This window comes from Kogia breviceps, chromosome 3 (genome assembly GCF_026419965.1).
Source record: "Kogia breviceps isolate mKogBre1 chromosome 3, mKogBre1 haplotype 1, whole genome shotgun sequence".
Lineage (NCBI taxonomy): Eukaryota > Metazoa > Chordata > Mammalia > Artiodactyla > Physeteridae > Kogia > Kogia breviceps.
Genome location: NC_081312.1, coordinates 46,004,181 through 46,028,684, shown reverse-complemented (window position 1 = coordinate 46,028,684; position 24,504 = coordinate 46,004,181). Strand labels below are relative to the sequence as shown.

The window sequence follows — 24,504 nt, the reverse complement described above, 5'->3', positions numbered from 1 at the left end:
CTTCTACAAATCCTGTAGTTAAGAGTTTTATAAAAGAGAAAATATTTCAAACGCATTAAGTGATTGATATAATTCTCTTTAAGGGAAGGCAGCATTTCCTTCAAAGGCTGTCAGTCACGTCAAGGGGAAAATGAAAAAAAAAAACAAACAAGAATTTAATGGGAACCGCTTATAATTTAACTATTTGAAACTGCAGCATTTAAACTGACTTCAGAATCCAGAAAGCTCATCTAAAGAAACTCAACATACCCTGGAAAATGCAATAGGCAAAGCTGTTCAACATCAACAAATTTAAGAGTTCAAATTAAGAATAAAGTATAGGACTTCCCTGGTGGCACAGTGGTTGAGAGTCCGCCTGCCAAGGCAGGGGACGCGGGTTCATGTCCCGGTCTGGGAAGATCCCACATGCCGTGGAGCAGCTGGGCCCGTGGGCCATGGCTGCTGAGCCTGTGCGTCCGGAGCCTGTGCTCCGCAATGGGAGAGGCCACAACAGTGAGAGACCCACTTATGGCAAAAAAAAAAAAAAAAAAGAATAAAGTATAAAAGAATGCAAATATTTCTGTCAGAGTTTAACATTGTATTTTGATTAAATGAAAGAATGTTCATAAGCTCTGAGTAGGTATACTTAACTTTTAAGCTTATACATTTTAAACTAGAGAGGCAAGGCACAGTACATTTTTATTCTGCATGGTTAATATACAAAATATCCCCACTTCCCTTGAGAAACAGTATCATATCTAAAACATACTTTGATGAACACTGAATATTGAAATAGTATACAGTTGTTCCTCAGAATCCTGGGGTGGGGGTTATTGGTTCCAGGACCCCCCCCCCACTCCCCTCACACACATGCACAGATATCAAAATTCAAGGATGCTCAAGTCCCCAACAGTAGGCCCTCGGTATACGGAGGGCTGCTATATGACACTATACAAATGGATTGAATAGAAGTGAACACAAATACATATTCTTCAACTTTTCAATATTCTAAGAATATACCACAGCACTGATAACATGAAGAAAAATGTCTGGATTTATTTTTAAATTCAAAATTCTTCTGGTTGATCTCCACTGAGAGGCCTTAGAGGTGAAAACGTAATCAGGTTACCACCAAAATGAATGTGTCTGGTATGTTCTTGATGTCTTCTTTCCACCTGAGTGAATGTATTACTGCAGTTTAGGCCTGGCTAGAGAATAAATTTAGAGAAGTCACTAAAGTAACCATCAAGAGTTTCACCAATTAAGTTTTCAACATTGTAAATTAGTAATGGATTAATAAAATAAATGACATTTCTTATACATAAAAAATTATTAATAACATGATTATGCTACTTTCCATGGATCTAATTTCAAACATATAAGTTTTTTTTAATTGAAAAGTATATTAGGAATATACGCCTTAAAAGGTGATTAGTAATATGTAAATGGACTTCAGCAACATATGCAGGATGAAAAAAACTGAGGCCACTTATGCAGATTCCACAAATCCTAATCCATATAATTGTACTTAGTAGGTCTTTTACTAGTATGATCCTGCTGGGATCCTTTTCTTTGTTCCCTCTCAAACCCTACCTTCAAGTTCAAATGATGCACAAAGCTAGTAATAATGTGGGTCTAAAATAGACAGGTGGACCTATTTAAAAAAATCCAGGGCTTCCCTGGTGGCGCAGTGGTTGAGAATCCGCCTGCCGCTGCAGGGGACACGGGTTCGTGCCCCAGTCCGGGAAGATCCCACGTGCCGCGGAGCGGCTGGGCCCGTGAGCCATGGCCGCCGAGCCTGCGCGTCCGGAGCCTGTGCTCCGCAATGGGAGAGGCCACAACAGTGAGAGGCCCGCGTACCGCAAAAAAAAAAAAAAAAAAAAAAAAAAATCCAAAAATATAAATTCTAAATTTTATGGAAGTGGAAGATAATTCACAGGAAGACTAAGTTTTAAGATACTAAGATTTATCAACAAGATAATATATGATAACTGTGAAGCAATTTTAATCATATTAATAATGTATCAAAAATAGAATATTATGATTCATTAACATCCAGATTTACTTATAATACCACATATTATCAGAACCAATCATTCAGAATTCAGCTCTGAGAACAAGATTAAATCAGGTTCCTATAAATTGGTCTTATGCTGAAATCCCTGTCCCTCTAGGTCTCAGCCTAGGATTAAAGAAGGCTAAGACTGGGACTTCCCTGGTGGCGCAGTGGTTAAGAATCCGCCTGCCAATGCAGGGGACACGGGTTCAAGCCCTGGTCTGGAAAGATCCCACATGCTGCGGCAACTAAAGCCTGTGAGCCACAACTACTGAGCCTGTGTGCTAGAGGCTGCGAGCCACAACTACTGAGCCCACGCGCCTAGAGCCCGTGCACTGCAACTTGCAATGAAGAGTAGCATCTGCTTGCCACAACTAGAGAAAGCCCGACGCAGCAATGAAGACCCAATGCAGCCAAAATCAATCAATCAATCAATTAATTAATTTTTTACAAAGAAGGCTTGGACTGGGACTTCCTAGTGGTGCAGTGTTTAAGAATCTGCCTGCCAATGCAGGGCACATGGGTTCGAGCCCTGGTCCTGGAAGATCCCACATGCTGTGGAGCAACTAAGCCCGTGTGCCACAACTACTGAGCCTGCATGCCTAGAACCCATGGTCCGCAACAAGAGAAGCCACCACAATGAAAAGCCTGTGCACTGTAAGGAAGAGTAGCCCCCTCTCACCACAACTAGAGAAAGCCCATGTGCAGCAGCGAAGACCCAATGCAGCCAAAAATAAAATAAATAAATTTATTTTTAAAATAAATAAAGACTAAGAATGAACAGTGTGATCGCAGTAACACACTCCATTCAGCTCCTGAGATGTAGGCAGCCCAGAAGGCTGAATACAAAGAAGGCATCTTCGAAAGATAATAAAAGTCAACATATTCAGAGGTCCTTAAGGAATTAGTGGCTTAAAGAAGCCAAACCTTTGCCAGGCTTCATGAGGTAACAAAAATTGTTTCTGTTTGATCCTACATTTGCCTTAATGAATTTTTTATATTCTGAGATCGAAGATTAGCAAACCAAAGCCGCTCCCTGATTTATTTTAGCAATTGGTCCTGGAAAATTTCAAGGTAAGGTTATAAACCAGAGTTGTTGACCTGGCCACATGTTAGAATCGCCTGATGAACGTCCTAATACAAATTACTGAAATAAAAATATCTGGCAGTAGGGCTGAAAACCAATGCTGTAAACACTTAGTAGGGAAGAGAGCACTATTCCATTCATGCCCTACTATTCAGTGCCAGCATCCATGAATGCGAATCAGACAGCTCTGCCTAAAGAGGAATATAGAGTTATAAGGGAAATAGATTCCTGAAAGTACAATATGTTTTAGGAATACAGTATCATTTATTCATATTATACTCTTAATAAGAGATTCAATGTGTGTACTGTATGCATTGTGCACCTGTGCCTATACAGAAATTAACATGTGAGAGATGAGAGCTTTTACAGGAAGACTTCACAGATGTGCAAATGTTTGAACTACATTTAGAGGCAAGAGGTCACTAAAAGTAAAGGCTGGGGAGCTTCCAAATCAAATAGCAGGACATAAATATAGTAATCTAAAAGAACTAGAATGAAAATAAGCAATGACTGAAGGTAGGACAGACATTATCTCCCCAGCTGTAAGCTTCAAAAGGGTAGAAACCTTGCATTATATTTTTCATACATCACTGAGAACTACCCAGCATAATCCAAGCTACATATTAGATATTCAAGTATTCAACCACTTGTCACAACAAATTTGATATATAAACCATAGAGAATTAAATCTTCAGAGTTTAATACTAAAGCACACTATATTTTAAAGTATTAATATAACTTAATACAATTTTCCCCATTATGAGAAAAAATGAATAAAAGTGGATTTCAGAGTAAATAAAACAATGACAAGATGTAAACTTTGCACATAAATTGAAAAGTGAGTAATATTCATTTTATAAAACAAATCTGGAATATAAAGAACTTTTCAAATCAAGTTGTAAAACTTACTGAATCAAGAAGATGGCATTCAGTAGTGAGACTTTTATTATCAAATAGTACTGAAAAACAAAAAGAAATAATTTTTAACTTTTAAAGTAATAGTCTCAGTTAAGTGTTGTTAGAAATGGACAAAGCCTTGAAAGATACAAAAAATCCCATACATCATATGCTAAGAAAAATATGGATCATCTTATGCTATAATATTTTTTAAATGTAGTTAAATTTCTTTGTAAAATTCTCATCCTTAATTTCAGTATAAAAAAGGCTTCTATAAATAAATCTCATGCTTGTAATTTAAAGGTACCCAAAAGATGCTAGAACATAGCTGGAGTGCCTTAAATGTGTGACCAAGGTTATAATGTTTATTTTGCCTTAGACCCCAGGCAGAAGAGCACCATGCAGTAGCAGATGAAAATAGTAGGTGAAACCATCACACATTATATTATAACAAAAATACAAGAGCCATTTCCTACTGAACAATCACAACACAGTAGGTAGGGAAAGGCATTAGGGCAGAAAAAGAGGGTGTTTTGAAGAAAGGTTTGAGGATGTTTGATGGAAAAGAAGAGAACTAAAACAACTTCAGGAAATTTTTCTGAGTCCTCACAAACAACAAAGGATCCCGCATAGTTAGGTCTAATGTAAAGTGCTGCTGACATCCAATATGGATTAGTATCTGTTGTTGATTTTTAATGGGTCTACCTCAAAAGGTTTGGGTGGATAGTAGGGTACCACAACACAAACTAATTCTTACAAGATATTTATTGCAAGTGTCCAATTTCTCAACCTTCATTCTTGGAAACTGTATCCCGAAGTGTTTACAATAATCTATACTTTAGTCCAAGTTCATTTATTTAACAAAGCCTCATTTAAATACATTAAAAAACTTTACCTGACTGAGAAATTTTTGTTTCTTCTTCCTGTGAGATGTTATTTTGTGATGGTACATTTTTTTCAGGGCTAATCATCAAAACATCCTGTGCTGTCATTGAATTTAGTTCCATTCCATACACAGCATCTGAAATTTCTTCCTTTTTGTTAGTATTAACATCACCTGCCACTTTGCCAGCAAGGAGAGCCAAATTCATTCTTTCACTAGGTAAACAATTTATTTCAAAGTTTATCTTATTTACATCCTGAAAGTAAAAATGTTATTACATTTAATTACCCCAAATTGAAATAAACAGAAAAAGTCTTATTGCTGTTAAAAATAAGAAATAATAGAAGGATGACATTCTGAGCACAAGCTAAAGAACACTGTAAATCCTACTATCTTGCTTCTTGAACAATTAGATCAGATAATATTACAGCAATAGTATAAATGAAGGAAAGTTTCTCAGCAAGTACCAGCAGTCCAGCTCGGAGATTGGCAAACATTCCATGTGATGGGCCAGCTGACCCTTGAACATCATGGGTTTGAACTGCGAGGGTCCACTTATATGCAGAATATTTACAATGGTAAATACTCCAGCATCTGTGGTTGGTTGAATCCACGGATGCGGACCCACAAATATGGAAGAACCAAGTATAAGGGGTGCACCAACTGTAAGTTATACTTGGATTTTTGACTGTGCAGAGGGATGGCAACCCCCTCATGCTGTTGTTCAAGAGCCAACTATAAATATTTTAGGCTTTGTGATCCAAAAAGTCTCTGCACAAACATGAACACTCTACCGTTGTATTTTGAAAGCAGCCAGATACAATACATAAACAAATGACCGTGGCTGTGATACCATAAAACTTTATTTACAAAAATAATCTTGATGTGAGCTGAAAACCAAATTGGCACTATGATCTCAAACAAGCCAAAGGTCTTTGAAATAAGAACTGTCATTTTATATGACTGCTTTAGATTTCCAATGGAAATTCTGGAGGTTGTTTATGGAGTTACTATATATAATGATATAAATAGATAACATACTGGGCTATCTAATGCACTGGAATAGGACTTACATGGTTTTCTTCAATTAAATCTTGTAATCCAGGACACTTAGCGTCTTCTACTATCCTGTTCCTGAAAAAAGAAAAAAGCAGCATTGTACTCAGATAATTAAACATTTTGCTATGTTTTGACTTGTGTTTTAAGACTATCCTTTATGGGTCAAAGATGGAGCCTCATCCAAGATCAGGCCTGATCCAAATAGATTAGTTTTGGATGACAGCTACTGCAGGATGGCCTTACAAACCAAACGCATTTTCCTCAGAAAGCTCACAAGCCTGTGACCATGCTGGTCAGTCTACTGGCAATCTTTTGAACCTCAGCCAAATCCAGAGCCACATACTAGAGAAAGTCAGGATAGAGCTTACTTCTGGGGGATTAAAGCATCAACTCAATTATTGTATGGCTGGAGTTGCCTACCTTTACTTGTTAGCTAGTTATAGCACAATATATTCTAATCCTGAAGTTCTTAACTTGCATTTTACTAGAAACATTTGTCTCAACTTCTTGGAGTCATTTAAAAATATGTATATATACTCTATTTTTCTGGTTTTCAGCTTCACTTTGCCTTCATTGTATGAAGTTGTTTATTTGTAAGATGCTCTTTCAGGACTATTATTGGAAATAAAGTAAAAAAATTTTTAAAGAGTACTTGTAATATCACTTAAATACAATTTTGGATCTTCTTAGTACAAGATAATAGACTACAGGGTATACAAAGTAAAGTAACTTGCATTTAAGAAATGACAATAAATTGGTATTTTATAATCCACAGATTTCTAAACCATCTAAAATAATTTAATCCCTACAAAGGCTAAATATACTTTAGTTTATACTGAAAACTAGAAATTTTATAACTTGTTCCATGACATATTTAAAAAGAAAAACTTTCATTTGTTTCCCCATTGAAATAGTCAATGCATAGGGTGTTCTTTATTTTTTGACAGCCTTGTTTGGTGTGACGGCAGAATATTCAATGCTGTCCCATCTCCAGATTAATAATAAATCCAACAGTCCTATCTTGGCTCCAGACTACAATTTTATTTCCTACTTAAAGTATCTTTTTCCTATCATATTTCTGTTACATTTATGTTCCACGAACAAGGACTATATAGGTAATTTTGATGCATCTGTGCAGAGGCAGTACTATGTAGCATAAAGAATGTAGGTAACATCCACTCTCACCAACTGTAAGCTGAATTTGGGTAAGTTACTAACTTTTCAAGTTTCCTCATTTTTTAAAAATGGAGATCTAGTACCTCACATGGTTGTTTTGAGGATTAAATGAGATAATATATGATAGGAACCTTGAACAATGTCCAGCCCATAATAATTGTTCAGTATATATTAGCTCCCCCTTCTCTCACTCTGCCATCTGTCAAGTCAGCAACCTCAAGGTACTTTCTATAATGGCCGGTACAAAAGTGGCTACCTCTCAACGACCCTGCAGGGAGGTATCAGCACTGTTTTGTGGATAATGAAACTGAAGCTTAGTGAGTTAATTAAACTTGTCCTGAAGTTTCATAGCTAGTATGCCATAGAGCTGGTTTTGAGCTCAGATCTGTCAAGCACCAAAGTTTCAGGCCGTTTATCAACAAAGAACACTATATTACTTCTTTTCTTCTTGGCTCTGCAGCATTTACTTTGCCCATCTAGATATGACCATTTACCAATCTGAAATCAGAAGTGCTAATTTCCTCATTTATAAAATAGAAGTATTGCCTATACGTTACAGGGTCATTGTGAAATTTAATCAACAATACATATCTTGCATACTTAACCAGGTTAACAATCTGAAATGGTATTTAATGTCTGCGTCTGTTAAACTCTTAATAATAACATATTAAAGAAATACCTGTTTCCAGGAATATTTGAAATCAAAGTCTTATCAACATGTTCACTTTTGGTACCCTTAGGATCAGGATTCTCTGGTGATGTTGTTTGTCTTAGAACGCCCATCTCAGCCCTGCTCTCACACGCAGCTTTGCTGACAGACTTAGGTATTCTAAGTCTTTGAGAAAGACATTCAGAAGAAAGTCCTAGAAGATGAGAGAAATCATCTTAATACCAAAAAGCTCTTTCATTCATTTTTCATTATAACTAGGAAGACAGTGCAAATTCTTCCTATTCCCCTACCTTTCTCCTATAAAATAATGTTTGTTAAAGTCAATATCTGGGACTTTCAGTTAAAGAATACACACACTGAACTGCTTCCTCTTGACATCCCACTACTATATACAGTAACAGATAATCTTGAAAGGTTGAATGCTACAAGGACAAAGCATCCTTTTTTTTAAGGTCAGTGGCTTTTAAAATTTGAAATATAATTTTCAAGGACAAAGGGAACTAAACCAGAAAAAACAAAACTCAGAAAATTTTGCAAGTGTAATGTAGATAGATGAGTGGAATATTACTTAGTAGACTCAAGAAAATAAATCCTAAGCCACTAGTCAGGAAAGATGTGAATCAACCCAGTTTATACCGCAGCACCTCTCAAAAGAATTGGTGGCCTCAAGAATCTCAGCAAGCGGAGGTAAAAACAAGAAGATTGGTTCAAAGCCAGTTTAAAGAACAATTAGAGTCCAGATTCCTTTCCTTATTATGCACAGCTGGGAAACTGTCAACAACCCCCTCCCACCACCAAGATAAAAAAAACTAGAGGCTTATCTCCCCAAAAAGGTGAAACGGGGCATCTCTGGTTTAGGGAATAAGGTTGAGAGACAGGTACTATATGGAAAAGGGGGGATTAAATGAGTATTTTTTAAATTGTTGATACACTCAGTTTCCTTCCCTCCATGTGGCTCCTGAAAGACTGGAAGCCAGAATTATACCCTCCAGGCAACAGATCAGAAGGATCTTCTCTGGGGAATCTAACTAGCCCATGAGAAAAGACTTAAATACAGTGATGATGTGCAGGTTCCCAGCATAATGGTGCAGCTAAATCACCCCACAGTAAAGACCGTATTACCCACACACTGCCGCGCAGTCCTGCTCTTAATCATGAGCAGGCAGTGAATGATCACCAGACACCGGATGGAAGCCTCTAGAGAGACAGAAACCAAAACCAAACAGATGAGAGTATCTTGGAACAAACTATCGAGGGGAAGAATACATAAAAGCTATCGTTAACATCTGTAGAAAAATAAGACAGTGCACTTATGAAACAAGTACAGAATGTTATAAAATGGAACATTCAAAGACTAAGAAAGAGTTCTTGGGAATTAAAAACATGATAGCCAACAGGAAAGTTGAAGAAATTCAGGAAGTAGAAGAAAATGACAAGTACAGGAAAGAATGATAAAAACAGTCTATTTACCAGAAGATAAGAGTTTCTGAAAGAAAGATCAGAGAAAACCAAGGAAAGTACATCAAAGGAATAATTCAAGAAAAAAATCTACACCTTGTTTAGAGAGGGCTGTAAACAATACCCCAAGACCCCTATAAGCACCGGAAGTGGTTGCCTTTAGGAAGTGACAAATGGGATGAGTGGGGCTTCTTGGGGGACTTCTGTTTTGTAACAAACCTCATATAAACTATGAGTTCTACAATTAAAACTCTATTGAGTTCTATAATTAAAACTCAATTTCAGAAAGATCAATTTTGGTCAAAACCCTTGATCTCTCTAGTCATAAGTGCCAAGATGGCTACCTGAAAGAATAGACAGCGGTGGGCCCATAGTCATGGAAACCACTAGGATCCTTGGGAAGTAAGTAACAAGGACCCATGCCATTAGCAGTGAGGCAATTCCTGGAGTCCAGGGAGTTCAGCTGCTTGGAGTAAAGGAAACACACCAAAACCACACACTAGGTGTGATACCTAAATTGACAGGGAGGTAATAATATACTTGAGGTGATAAATTTACATTTTAATGTAAATATTAAATAGCAACTCAAGTTTATTGTCAGAAATCTTCCAAGTGGACACAGTTAAATAATAGGAAAAAAAATCCCTTCTGATGATTAGTACATAAAGAGGACTTAGACCCTTTCTCCTTGAAAATAAACATCTAGCACTTAAAGCATTAATAGAAGTGTCTACCAAGATTGAAGGAACAGATTACTTCAACTATGACCTCTCATTATATGACATATAATTTCAATCTAGGTAAATAAATTCAATCTAATAAAGATAGCCTATGAAAAATAGCTATTGAAAAATACAACCAGAGTTAGAAAATCATAAGAAAGAATGGTTTCCTGAAGTAGTAAAAGCTGGTTACACTGCAATATTTTAAAATTAGGAAAATGGGGGACTTCCCTGGTGGTTCAGCGGCTAAGACTCCATGCTCCCAATGCAGGGGGGCCAGGTTCAATCCCTGATCAGGGAACTAGATCCCACATGCCGCAACTAAGACTTAGCATGCCGCAACTAAGACCCGGTGCAGCCAAATAAATAAATTAAAAACAATTTTTTTAAATAAAATAAAATAAGGAAATTGGTACATTTACTGCATTTCAACAAGATTGGAGGAAAATTTTTACTCCAAATGAAAATTAAACCAAACCCACCTTCCATAAGCTATTTCTCAGAAATCACAGAAAACACATAAATCTTCATGTGAAAACTATGTTTCACCTCTTACACAAGCTCCCATCCAACCCAAATATTTCCCTTTAGTAGTCTCAGCAGAAAAACTAACCTGAAAATGATTTAACGGGACTTTCAATTCTGAAAAATCCAGCATCAAACACTATTTTATCCACTTCCTTTGGCATTGCAGAGGCTGCTGCCTCAGCATGTTCTTCCTGCTTAATTCTCTCTCTCACTGCATTTTTTATGGCAGCTAGGCGATTTCTAGCTGCAATTCTTCCACCATCATCCTGTTTGGGTTTACTCGCTATACCTGACACAACTTTTTTCTGTAAAGAGAAATTATGACTTATTAAAGGGATTCATTACCACCTTATAAGAAAAACAAATAAAGCATACATGAAATACTCAACACATTCATCATATACTTACCAAGCTCCTAGTACATGCTAAAATGCTGGGGGTGGGGTGGGGTTGGACTTCCCTGGTGGTGCAGTGGTTAAGAATCCGCTTGCCAATACAGGGGACACAGGTTCAATCCCTGGTCCGGGAAGATCCCTCATGCCGCGGAGCAACTAAGCTCGTGCACCACAGCTACTGAGTCTGTGCTCCGAAGCCCATGGGCTACAACTATTGAGTCCGAGTGCTGCAACTACTGAAGCCTGCGTGCCTAGAGCCCATGCTCCACAATAAGAGAAGCCACTGCAGTGAGAAGCCTACGTACCGCAACGAAGAAGGGGCCCTGCTTGCTGCAACTAAAGAAAGCCCACGTGCAGCAATGAAGACCCAAAGCAGGCAAAAATTTTAAAATTATATATATATATATATATATATATATATATTTTTTTTTTTTTTTTTTTTTTTGCGGTACGCGGGCCTCTCACTGTTGTGGCCTCTCCTGTTGCGGAGCACAGGCTCTGGATGTGCAGGCTCAGCGGCCATGGCTCACGGGCCCAGCTGCTCGGGGGCATGTGGGATCCTCCCGGACCGGGGCACGAACCCGCGTCCCCTGCATCGGCAGGCAGACTCTCAACCACTGTGCCACCAGGGAATCCCTAAAGCTCATTCGATCAATTTTGTCAATGTCCTTTGAGTCTTTGTCATAACAGTTAGTAAAATAATTTCATTAAAATGTTTCTTTAATACTCTAACAGCTTAAACTCCTAAGGATTCAAAACAGTTTTTATCTGGATTACATAGCATGATAAAGTACCAATCTAGATACCTGATTTTATAACCACAGACATTTTTCTAAAATCTAACAGGGAAACTGGCAATGCTCTACTGTGGTTTGAGAAGCATTCATCTGAATCAAAAACGCTGAGTTTAAAACATTACTAGAAAAAATTCTACGCTAAGAATGGAATCTATCATGATAAAGTAAAGTAGTAGGAAATTTTACAAGATAAAGTATAGGGAAGAAGACAGACATTCTAAAGAGCCATTGTTCCTCTTTCTTTTCTATTTAAAAAATTCTTTCAGGACTTCTGTTGCAGTCCAGTGGTTAGGACTCTGCGTTTACATTGCAGGGCGCCCAGGTTCGATCCCTGGTTGGGGGAGCTAAGATCCCTCAAGCCACTCGGCATGGCCAAAAAACCCCAAAAATCTTTCATTTTGAAATATGTCACACAAAAGCACAGCCTACTGGATAAGAATAGGAATTCTGGAATGAGAAAGTCTGGCCTGAAACCCAGCTCCACCTTGGGCAAGTAACTTAATCTTTCTGGGCCTCATATGCCTCAACTGTAGAATGGGGATAACAGTACCCACCTCAACAGGATTGTTGAGGATTAAGTGAGTTAAAACATGTAAAGTATTTGGAACAACGCTTGGCACATACTAAGTATTATATAAATTATCTACTTCTACCATTATTATTACCAAAAAATGTATAAACACAATTTAAAGAATAAAACACACACACCCACTATTTAGCAACTCAGAAGCTCTCAATCAACCACAGCCCCAATTCAATCATAGCCCCTGTCCTTCCTCCCTGCAGAAATAACCATCCTGAATTTTGCATTGCTCATTTCCTTTCTTTCTTCAAAGACAATCAGCACATTGTAAGCAATATATGAAACTTTTAAAAATGATAAAAAATCTGAAGCTAAATGTTTATAAAGCTTGAAAATAAAAATTCTTTAGAGAAGAAGAGTCTATATTAGAAACCCACAAACTTACCCGAAAAACTTTTTTGCTCGTATTGTTATTGTTTTGCCACCCAGCTTCCTCAAGTTTGGTCAGTTTGTTGAATTTTTGATTTACGTCTTCTATCTATCAATAAATAAAGCACAAATTTATCAGATTAATGCTAACCACATTAAAATTACAAACTAATAAACTGAAGCTTCAAAAAAATTGAGAATGGCAACATAAAATTAGACTAAATCACCCTGAATTTAGTATTCAAGTGAAAAATTCTTAGAGTAAAATTGTTCATTGTTATTTTTGGTCTTACAAACTTTCAAAATCTACATAAAGAATGTCATAGATGAAGAACTCCTAAATTATTTTTGATCACTAAACTGGTAGGAGAGATATCCTATAAATGTTCTTGTTTCCTAAATTACACAATATGAATACAATCTCTCTTTTTTACAGTTTGTTTATCCATTCCCCTACTGAAGGACATCTTGGTTGCTTCCAAGTTTTGGCAATTATAAATAAAGATGCTATAAACATCTGTGTACACATATTTGTGTAGACATGTTTTCAGTCATTTGGGAAAATACCAAGGACTGTGATTGCTGGATTGTATGATGAGCATGTTTAGTTTTGTAAGAAACTGTCCAACTGTCTACCAAAGTGGCTGTACCATTTTGCAATGTACCACCAGCAATGAATCAGAGCTCCTGCTGCTCTCCATATTCACCAGCATTGGGTGCTGTCCATGGTTTGGATTTTTGCCATTCTAATGGCATCCAGTGGTAGCTTATTGTAGTTTTAATTGGCAATTCCGTATTGATCTACGACGACCTTGAGCCTTATCTTGTCATATGCTTACTTGCCATCTGTATATCTTCTTTGGTGGAGGGTCTGATCAGGTCTTTTCTCCATTTAAAAATCAGGTTGTTTGAAGGGTTCTTTGTATATTTTGATACAGATGTTTGTATCAAATATCAGATACATCTTTCGTAAATATTCATTTCCCAGTCTGTGGCATGCCTTCTCATTCTCTTCACACAATCTCATTTTAAAAGATTCAAATAATATCCCCATCCTTCTGGTATTTCCAATCTCCTCCAACGAGGTAACCACTGTCAACAGTTTGGTAAACTTGCTTCAAGTTCCCTTACTATGCATTTATATTCATATGTACTTTCAATCTCTCTCTCTCAAAAAAAATTTAAATGTCAAAATGACTCAAGATTACATTTATGATCACTGATTTTCAACAAGGTGCCACTGTAATTCAATGAGGAAAAGACAATCTTTTCAAGAAACAGTACTGGGAAAATTGGATATCCTCAAGAAAAAAGATGAATTTAGACTCTTATCTATACCATACAGAAAAACGAACTCCAAATGGATCACAGACCTAACTGTAAGAGCTGAAACTATAACACTTTTAGAAGAAAACATAAGAGAAAATCTTTGTGACCTGTGGTTAGGCAAAAACAGTTCTTAGACATGAACACAACATAAAAGAAAAAAAATTGATAAACTGAACTTCATCAAAATCAAAAACATTTGGGACTTCCCTGGAGGTCCAGTGGTTAAGACTCTGCACTCCCAACGCAAGGGGCACGGGTTCAGTCCCTAGTCAGGGAACCAAGATCCTGCATGCCGCGCAGTGTGGCCAAAAAATACAAAAATCGGAAACATTTATACTGCAAAAGACATCATTAAGAAATTATAACAGAAGCCACAAATTGGGAGAAAATATTTCAAATAATATTTCTGATAAAGGACTTGTATTCAGGATATATGAAAAACACCACTCAATAATAAAGGCAAACCAATTTAAAAATGGGCAAAAGATTTTACTAGACATTTAAAAAGACATACGAACGGCTAATAAGCACATGAAAAGATGCTTAACATCATTATCAAAACTATAGACACTTCTCACCCATTAGGATGGCTATACTAAAAACGACAGACAATAACAAGTATGGATGTGGTGAAACAGGAGCACACATTGTTGGTGGTGACATAAAATGGTGTAATCACTTTGGAAAACAGTTTGGCAGTTTCTTAAAAAGTTAAACATAAATTTACTACATGATCCAGCAAAATCTAGGTATCTACCCGAGAGAAATGACAATATATATCCACACTAATATTTGCATATGAATATTCATAGAAGACTATTCATAATAACCAAAGAGTAGAAACAATATAAATGTCCATCAATTGATAAATATAGATACAAGCTACAACATGGATGAACCTCAAAAACATCATGCTAGGTGAAAGAAGTCACATACAAAAGACCACATATTGTATTATTCTACTTAATGTGAAATGCCCAGAAAAGGCAAATCTACAAAGACAGCAAGAAGATTAGTGATGCCTGGGGCTAGGAGTGAGAATGGTGATTGACTTGCAAATAGGCAGGGAGGGCCCTTTTGTGGTGCTAAAAATGTTCTAAATTTGGATTATGGTCACGGGTGTGCAACTCTGTAAATTTACTGACAATCATTGAATTGTACACTTAAAACAGGCAAATTTTTTTAACATCTTTATTGGAGTATAATTGCTTTATAATGTTGTATTAGCTTCTGCTGTGTAACAAAGTGAATCAACTATATGTATATATATATCCCCGTATCTCCTCCCTCTTGCGTCTCCCTCCCACCCTCCCTATCCCACCCCTCTAGGTGGTCACAAAGCACCGAGCTGATCTCCCTGTGCTATGTGGCTGCTTCCCACTAGCTGTCTATTTTACATTTGGTAGTGTATATATGTCCTTGCCACTCTCTCACTTCGTCCCAGCCTACCCTCCCCGCTCCCTGTGTCCTCAAATCCATTCTCTATGTCTGCGTCTCTATTCGTGTCCTGCCCCTAGGTTCTTCAGAACTATTTTCTTTTTGTTAAGATTCCATATATATGCATTAGCATATGGTATTTAAAACAGGCAAATTTTATGATACACAGATTATACTTCAACACAACTCTTAAAAAAAAAAAAAGGCCCCAGCACCCAGTTTGAAGAGGCTGTCACTGGCCAAAGCTGAGGAATGAGCATCAATAAAGATAGTAACTGTAAATAATGAAAACACATCAAATATCTTTAAATCCATAAAGTAACAATGATACTAAGAAATACAGAATTAATTGATCACCATCAAAGGATACTAGTTAACCAACTCATCAATATGAAAACTGGTAAATGTATAAAAGCTGCTCACAAAGTAATGCTTATATTATGACTACATAAACACTATTCTCATCTGGGCCATAAAGTTATTGAGACTATTATGTTCCCTTACTCACTTTTCTCTAGACTTAATAAGTTTTTGCTTTTTGTTTGCTTAGCTGTTCACGTGTCTATCGTCGATTCAGTCTAAATTCTGCACAGTAAGTATAAATCTCCTCTTAAGGACTTCCCTGGTGGCGCAGCGGTTAAGAATCGGCCTGCCAATGCAGGGGACACGGGTTCAATTCCTTGTCCGGGAAGATCCCACATGCCGCAGAGCAACTAAGCCTGTGTGCCACAGTTACTAAGCCTGTGCTCTAGAGTCCTTGAGCCACAACTACTGAGCCCACGTGCCACAACTACTGAAGCCCATGCGCCTAGAGCCCGTGCTCCACAACAAGAGAAGCCACCACAGTGAGAAGCCCACGCACCGCAACAGAGTAGCCCCTGCTCGCCACAACTAGAGAAAGCCCATGCGTAGCAACAAAGACCCAACGCAGTCAAAAATAAATAAATAAATAAAATGAATTTTTAAAAAAGAAAAGAATGCATTAAATCTCCTCTTAATAAAAAACAAATCAGGTATTTTACTCAGTTCAGCTTTCCAGAGACAGGTCTGGTAGAGCCCCTGGTCCCCCTGTGCTGATCAGGAAGTGCTGCTTCCTAAGCGTGCTTCACACATTCTTGTCTCCCCTCAGCCTCAATTCTCTTGGCCGCTTGCTGGGGATCCAACCCACCTCCTCCTCCATTCTTGGCTTACTCCCTCATTTTTGTGAGGTACTTTCTCACTTAGCTTGCTGAGAAAGAGTGCTTGGGAGGTAAAATCTGAGACTGTGTGTGTTTGGAAAATGCCCTTCCACCCTCACACTTGATTGGTTGGCTACAGAGCTCCAGGTTGGAAGTTATTTCCCTCAGAAGTTTGAGGGCATTGTTCTCCCAGCTTTAAATGTTGCAGCTGAGAAATCCAAGGCTACTGTGATCCTTGACCCTTTGTATGAAAATTGTTTTCTCTCTGGAAGCTTCTACAGTTTTCTCTTCATCCCGAAAGTTGTACAGTTATACTTAATGGCATACATTGGTGTGGGTCTACTCTTGATTCACAGTGCTAGGCACTCAGTGGGCTCCTTCAATCTGGAACTCATGTCCTGCAGTACTGGGGAAAATTTTTAAACCATTTCATTGATGATTTTCTATTTTTTCAGTACTCTTTTTCTGGAATTCCTATTATTTGGATAATATACTTCCTAGATTGGTCCACTTCCTCCATCCAAATACCTTTCTTCTTATTTTTGCTTTGGCTTCTTTCTTTCAGGTTTGAGGCTTTCTTGAAATGTCTAATAGTTGTTGGCTATAGGTTCTTGAAATAGTAATTTATATGCTTATTTCTAAAATATGCTCAAAAAGCTAAAAAGTATCATCTCCTCCCATGCCTTTACTGATCTTCCTAGTGATTCCCTCTCTCATAGCACTTTTTTACATTAGATTGGAATTATATATTTTGTCTAACTCACTAGTCAAACTACAAACTCCTTTGGGGCAGAGAATGTGCCTTATTTTATCAACTCCTAGTACAATGTCTGGCACACTGTAGGAACTCAGTAACTGCTGGATGAATGGAACTACTAAAGACTAGATTTACTTATCTTCTCACATGTAAAATCATTACAGATTATTCAATAGTTGAATATAATCTCAGTTTCCAACCCAAGTAGAAATCATACTGACAATATAGGGGAGAAGAAGAAATCAGTCATCAAATTTAGACAGCACTTAGGACTTCCCTGGTGGTCCAGGGGCTAAGACTCCACACTCCCAATGCAGGGGACCCGGGTTCGATCCCTGGTCCAGGAAGATCCCACATGCTGCGGAGCAAAACTAAGCCCGTGTGCCACAACTACTGAGCCTGTGCTCTAGAGCCCACGAGCCACAACTTCTGAAGCCTGTGAGCCACAACTACTGAAGCCCATGTGCCACAACTACTGAAGCCTACGTGCCACAACTACTGAAGTCTGCACACCTAGAGCCCGTGCTCCACAACAAGAGAAGCCCCCGCTTGCCACAACTAGAGAAAGTCCACGCTCAGCAACGAAGACCCAACGCAGCCACAAATAAATAAATACATAAATAATATGACAGGCACATAAGTAGCTAATATTAACCCCTTTATACTACTGTTACCTCATTTTCAAAAAAACAAAAAAAAAAACAGACTCAAAGTTAACATATTCAAAATACTTGACCACATACCTGAAAACTAAGCATATCCCAAAATCCATCCAGATCTGTACAGGTAGTTTCCTTTTCACCTCGTTTATATTCACAATTGTCCACCAGTCCTTCAAACTGTTTGAACCTTTCTTTCATAAGGAGTCTTGTTTGACCAACTGCTGTGCGAATAAGATCTTTAGCTAAAAGAAATATGAGGTTTTTAAAAGTTAAAGGACAAGACAGGACCTTTATTGCAAGCCAACCAGCTGATAAGACGACTTCATTCCAAATATCCTACAGTTACAGAATCAAATTCTTACTTTAAAGCAAAACAAAAAATATCTACTACAAAACTTTGTCACATAAATATTGAGCATTTACTATCTGCTTCAATTCCTGCTAAAAATTAGCTATATACATTCTCATACATATTGCTACACAGTAAAAAGCATTCTACTTCTCCTTGTATTTTATAAGAATTCAACGTCAAACAACTCACTGCACATCAGTATCTAAGGACTGATGTGGCAGCACACAAATGACTTTTTTCTAAATAGCTTTCCTGAATAGGTAAGGTTGGAACTTTTCAGAAAACTTGATTGATTTTGATTTGATTTCATATTGATTTAGGTAATTTTTGTTCACAAAATATTTTTGTATAATTAAGCAATACCAGCTATAGCTGTCATTCATAAAGTCACAGTAAAAAAAATCTAATAATAAAATAGGCAAATGTCTAACTATCAGGAATCATAGTCAACAGAATATTCTAACTACTTATATCTTTTAAGTCAGGTACCATTTTAGCACAGAGATATTAGTGAACATACGTGATATGAAAAATTCTTGCTATTTTGAATAACAATGAAATTATAAAGTTGGACAACACTAGATTTTTGTGTTTCAAATAAATGTAACCATATTAAAATAAATAAAGGTAAGACATAAAAACATATAAATGTTCCCTCACCATCATCTGGAATGTCCAATACAAGCTTCCTGTCCCACTCAAGGCAGTGTGAAGTTAACTTCTCAGTTTCTAACTGGAGAATATTTCTAAAATGATGACATACATTAGCACTATGACAATTATACAATGTTAACTTCCCAGAGCTGATGCTAAATTATTTTATGAAATGTGATGTTAAAATCCATAAATACAATTTGATATTCTATGTATGTCCATCCTTCCACACCTAAAACTTAAGTGGATGGTTAATGCCAAGAGCCCATTTTTCAAGCTAATATTTCTAGTCTTTTCTGTTCTTATTTTTCAGTGGCTAAGCAAAAAGAATCAGACATTCCTTAGTTCTGTTATTTTCCATGGAACTAAGATGAATTCAACTGCCAAGAGTTAAGATGAAGCTAAAAACTGTTAAGTCTCAAATTACTGTAAGTCTCAAATTACAGTGATAGAGCCTTACAGATTCTATTAGGCTTTGCTTGTCCAAAGGCAGTGGTTCTCAACTGGGTCAATTTTTCCTACCAGGGAGTATTTGGCAATATCTAGAAGCATTTTTGATTGTCACGAACTGGAAGAGTGTTACTAGCCAGGGATGCTACAAAAAACATCCTGCAATGCAGGGGCCAGACCCCACAACAAGAATTATCTAGTCTAAAATGTCAGTAGTGCCAAGGTTAAGAAACCCTGGCTTGGGCTCCCCTGGTGGCGCAGTGGTTAAGAATCTGCCTGCCAATGCAGGGCACACGGGTTCGAGCCCTGGTCCGGGAAGATCCCACATGCCACGGAGCAACTAAACCCACGCCCCAGAACTACTGAGCCTGTGCTCTAGAGCCCGTGAGCCACAACTACTGAGCCTGCGTGCCACAACTACTGAAGACTGCACGCCTAGAGCCCGTGCTCTGCAACAAAAGAAGCCACCGCAATGAGGAGCCCACGCACCGCAACAAAGAGGTAGCCCCCGCTTGCTGCAACTAGAGAAAGCCCGCGCACAGCAACGAAGACCCAACCCAGCCAAAAATAAATTTAAAAAATAAAATAAATAAATTTATTTTTAAAAAAAGAAACCCTGGCTTAAAAATTTAAACTGCTTCTTTACAAAAACATCCGAGCAGGAAAACTGGGGATAGTTTTTCTTAGAAGAATAATTTAGCTGCCTATGTCCAGTGGCAACAGAGAACAGCTTAATTAATGAGAAAGAGACCTAGCGTAGATCTGACATTATTTAGTTGGATAAATTGTTTATCATCTCAATGTCTCAGTTGAACAACACAGTGGATTACCTAATCTCTGAAAGACCTTATAATTCTAAAACGTTATGCTCTAAAAACAATTGAAGTGATTCCCCAAAATATAAAAAGATACTCATTCATAATAGAAAGAATGGATACTTAGAACTAGAGTAAGGGGAATTCCCTGGCGGTCCAGTGGTTAGGACTCTGAGCTTTCACTGCAGGGGGCACAGGTTCGATCTCCGGTCGGGAAACTAAGAACTCATATGCCACGCAGCACAGCCAAAAGAAAAAAATAGAAATAAAAAATAAATAAATAAAATAAATTAGAGGAAGCTAACATTTTTTACGTTTGATTGGTAAAGCTCAAAAATTGTTAATATTGTATTGGGAAAGGTATGGGAATTTTCTTGCTATATTCACTCAAAGATAACAGAATGTAATCATTTTCTGTGTGATGTGGAATGTTAAGGCCTTTCTCGAAATGCAGGCCTCTGATATGCTTCCAAGGCATTTAGGCGACATGTTGAAGTTCCCCAAGCAGGATGTTAATTTTCAATTCAGTAGAGAAACATAATCCTATCTCATAATTTGGTGGGCCAAAGAGCCTCCTACCATCTCCCATTATCCTTCTTTTTTATCTTTTTTTTTTTTTTTTTTTTGCGGGCCTCTCACTGTTGCGGCCTCTCCCGCTGCGGAACACAGGCTCCGGAGGGACGCACAGGCTCAGCGGCCATGGCTCATGGGCCTAGCCGCTCTGCGGCATGTGGGATCTTCCCGGACCAGGGCACGAACCCGTGTCCCCTGCATTGGCAGGCGGACTCTCAACCACAGCGCCACCAGGGAAGCCCCCCCATTATCCTTCTTTTATAAAATAAACTTTAATTTAGTTCTTTGTGGGAGAAAAAAAAAAAAAGGTATGAGAAAATAGCAACTCCCATACCTTGCTGAGGGGAATGTAAATTGAGGTCCTTATATACTTGAACATGAGAAAATTGGAACATATACAAGTTTGCTGTTGGCAGCCTTGACTGTAATAGTAAGAGACTGAACTCAATGTAAATAACCACCAACAGGGACCTATTAAGTAAATTATGGTACATACATATTATTGGATACTATGTGGCCATTAAAGAACACACACACACACACACACACACACACACACACACACACACACACAAAACATGAGAAAGCTCTTTAAGTACTAAAATGGAATGTCTACTACATTTAACATTAAATGAAACAAAATAGTATGCTATTGTTTATATTTTAAAAAATATATATATATGTTTATGTTAGCTTACATATGCATTATCTACCTCTGGAAATATTCACAAGAAATGAGCAACACTTGCCTCCATGGAAGGATTGAACTATCCCCTGGGAGGCAGAGTTGGGAAAAAGACTTCTCACTTGTACCTTTTTCTACCTTTTGAATTAGGAACCACATGAATGTACTAGTTACTGAAAAAAATCATTAAAATTTAAAAGATAAATGAAAATCACCAAAATTCAATTTCCCCCAACTCATCTATTATATTCAGGTTAAAAATAGTATAATTTTGGTTTTAAATGTCTAGACATTGATACAAAATTCTTACACTAGGAACAAATGGACAAACCTGAAATATGGCACATCATGTTGTGGCTGAGATATCTGATCTTCATTTACTTCAAGTGATGGGACTGCTTCTTTTACTGAAAGGCCATCTGAATTTTTATTAGTAGTTTCGTTTTTATTTAAAACATGTTCTATAGATTAAAGAAAATATTACATATAAATTTCAAAGCAGCAATTCATAAAATGACATCCCCCACAAGGCAATTTTTTAAAAAATCCTTTAATTTTTTTCAATGTTGAATTTTAAAATTTTATTTCTGACTCAATGATTTCATTCACCACATATCCTCTAAAGTGTCTCCTTATATTCATCTCCTCAAGTTTACATTTATTTCCTCCCATCTTCTCAGTCTGTATTCCTTATTCCAACTCTTTCTCTCTCCAGATATCTTTCCCCATGTTTTCCCATCTCTCCTGACCCTGAGATCACATCCCTGAACTATGCTGAAAAGGGCTCTAAACAAATGTCTGATAAATAACAATCCAGAAAAGCAAGTAAAAAATTAATTTAAATACCTTTATTCCAAACTGTTAGAGAACCCAAACGACATTGTAATTTACTTGAATCTTGATGTACTGTCTTGGCAGAGAAAGTTTTACATTTTTGTGCCAAGATTTCTTTTGTTGCTTCAGTCTTATCACTAAAAATAGCAAAAAAATACTTTATGAAACATGAGCCTCATATATCTAATTGAAGAATTTCAAAATGATGTTACTTTTTAAAACCCTGGGATTAAATAGAAATATGTTTCTATTTTTTTTTAATGTGTCCTTCTGGAGCGGAAAAAATTTAAACACCTATAGTGGGAATGTCCATCTTTACTAATTTTTCGGCCATGGCTCACGGGCTTAGTTGCTCCGCGGCATGTGGGATCTTCCCGGACCAGGGCACGAACCCGTGTCTCCTGCATCGGCAGGCGGATTCTCAACCACTGCGCCACCAGGGAAGCCCCATCTTTACTAATTATAATGAGATCCAAAGACTGTGAAGATCTCTTCATGGAACATAAGCATTCAGTCTTGGATGCTGCTGAGCAGTTTCTAGTAAATTTGCCACCAGCCAGTCTTTGCAAAACAACCTTGCTGTTTCTCTTAAAGATTCCAACTGATTTTCCCCCCACTTTGCAAGTTAATTATCTTTGGCTTTAGAAGTAGTTTTTCTAAAGTAATACTCGGCAAAAAAACAAAGAAAAAAACCCCAAACCATGTCTGAACTACAGTATTATAGAAATTTCGTCCTTCTAAACATTTATTTATAAGTATTATAATAAAGTCACTTAAAAGCAAAAAAAAAAAACCAAAGTGTACCTTGAAAATAATAATAAAAACAATGTATAGGAAATGTCAAAACTGTCAAATACATTACTGTAGCCTTCTGAAGAATTTTTTAAAAGACAAAATTTTCATGATTTATAATTAATATAATTTACTAACTAAATATTAACTTTTAAAAAGCACAGGACAAATCTAAGAAAGGCATTTGTTAACCATCTTAGCAAGGAATTCATTATTAACATTAAATTCTTACACTTCTGTGTTTAAAGGGGTCCAGGTATAACTGGGTGTCAAGAAAGCACTGGCACTTCTGGGAGTCATAGGTGTTACTTGATAGGTCTTCAGACCATCTAGTGGCTGAAACATAAAATCTTTAGGTGCAAAGGAATTCTTCCCCTTCATTTTTGCACAATTTGTCTTAGATAAATTTTCCATTTGTGATAAGACTCCATCTGGATCCATTCCAATTGTTGTACTGGTTTCTTCACTATCAACTTTAAAAGAAATGGCCTAGATGGGAGGAAACAGAATGGAGTAAGAATTTCTCTTCTGGGGATATATTCAAACCAATTTTTACAGGCCTGAAAATATGAAAGTTGAGATATGTGTCCCTTGTGCATAATTTAAGAGAAAAAAATAAATACAATTAAATGTAAATATGGAATCAGTAGCCAGCTAACTAAACCACTGTCATGATCCAGAGAGAGACAGAACCAATCCTCATTAAAAGGACTAAATAATAGGTTTTAAGTATTAAAATTAAATGTATGAAAACTAAGGTGGAAAAATTACCCACCTAACAAATACCTTTTTATTTAAATTATGTTGATAATTACAATGGTTGATAATCAGAAATCCAATGTTTATTGGATGACTATTGTCAAGGACCAAATCCTCTTTTAAAATAACCTTGATCATAAATAAATGTATCATATGAGAAAAATATTTCTCAGCATGACACAGTGCGATTAACCATATAAAATGTGAAGCTTATTTTCTCTGTCAATTTAATTATTTGTTTTTTTTTTTAAAAAACTGAGATATAACTGACATACAACATTATATTAGTTTCAGGTGTGCAACATAATGATTTGATATTTGTATATATTGCAAAATGATCTAGATGATGAGTCTAATGAACTACACAAAGTTACAATATTTTTTTCTTGTGATGAGAACTTTAATGACCTACCCTCTTAGAAACTTTCAAATATACAACACAGTATTATTAACCATAGACACTATGTTTTATATTACATCCCCAGGACTCACTTTGTAACTGGAAGTTTGTAACTTTTGACCACCTTCACCGATTTCACCCACCCATATAAATATAATTTTTAGAGGG

General features: G+C 37.0%; 1 protein-coding gene across 1 annotated transcript in view; it reads right to left on the bottom strand.

The window, feature by feature from the left end:
* Positions 1-157: 157 nt before the first annotated feature.
* The window catches only part of DLGAP5 (DLG associated protein 5), a 37,475-nt gene continuing 13,128 nt past the window's right edge, over positions 158-24,504 (bottom strand). Inside the window, exons 8-19 of the mRNA XM_059055702.2 lie at positions 23,410-23,666; positions 22,398-22,522; positions 21,883-22,012; positions 19,035-19,120; positions 18,104-18,264; positions 12,676-12,768; positions 10,601-10,820; positions 7,817-8,000; positions 5,976-6,036; positions 4,915-5,158; positions 4,032-4,081; positions 158-1,187 (exon numbers count right to left, since the gene is read on the bottom strand). Of these exons, the coding sequence (XP_058911685.1) occupies positions 1,047-1,187; positions 4,032-4,081; positions 4,915-5,158; positions 5,976-6,036; positions 7,817-8,000; positions 10,601-10,820; positions 12,676-12,768; positions 18,104-18,264; positions 19,035-19,120; positions 21,883-22,012; positions 22,398-22,522; positions 23,410-23,666 (1,752 nt within the window). The 3' untranslated portion in view covers positions 158-1,046. The remainder of the gene's footprint in view (positions 1,188-4,031; positions 4,082-4,914; positions 5,159-5,975; positions 6,037-7,816; positions 8,001-10,600; positions 10,821-12,675; positions 12,769-18,103; positions 18,265-19,034; positions 19,121-21,882; positions 22,013-22,397; positions 22,523-23,409; positions 23,667-24,504) is intronic.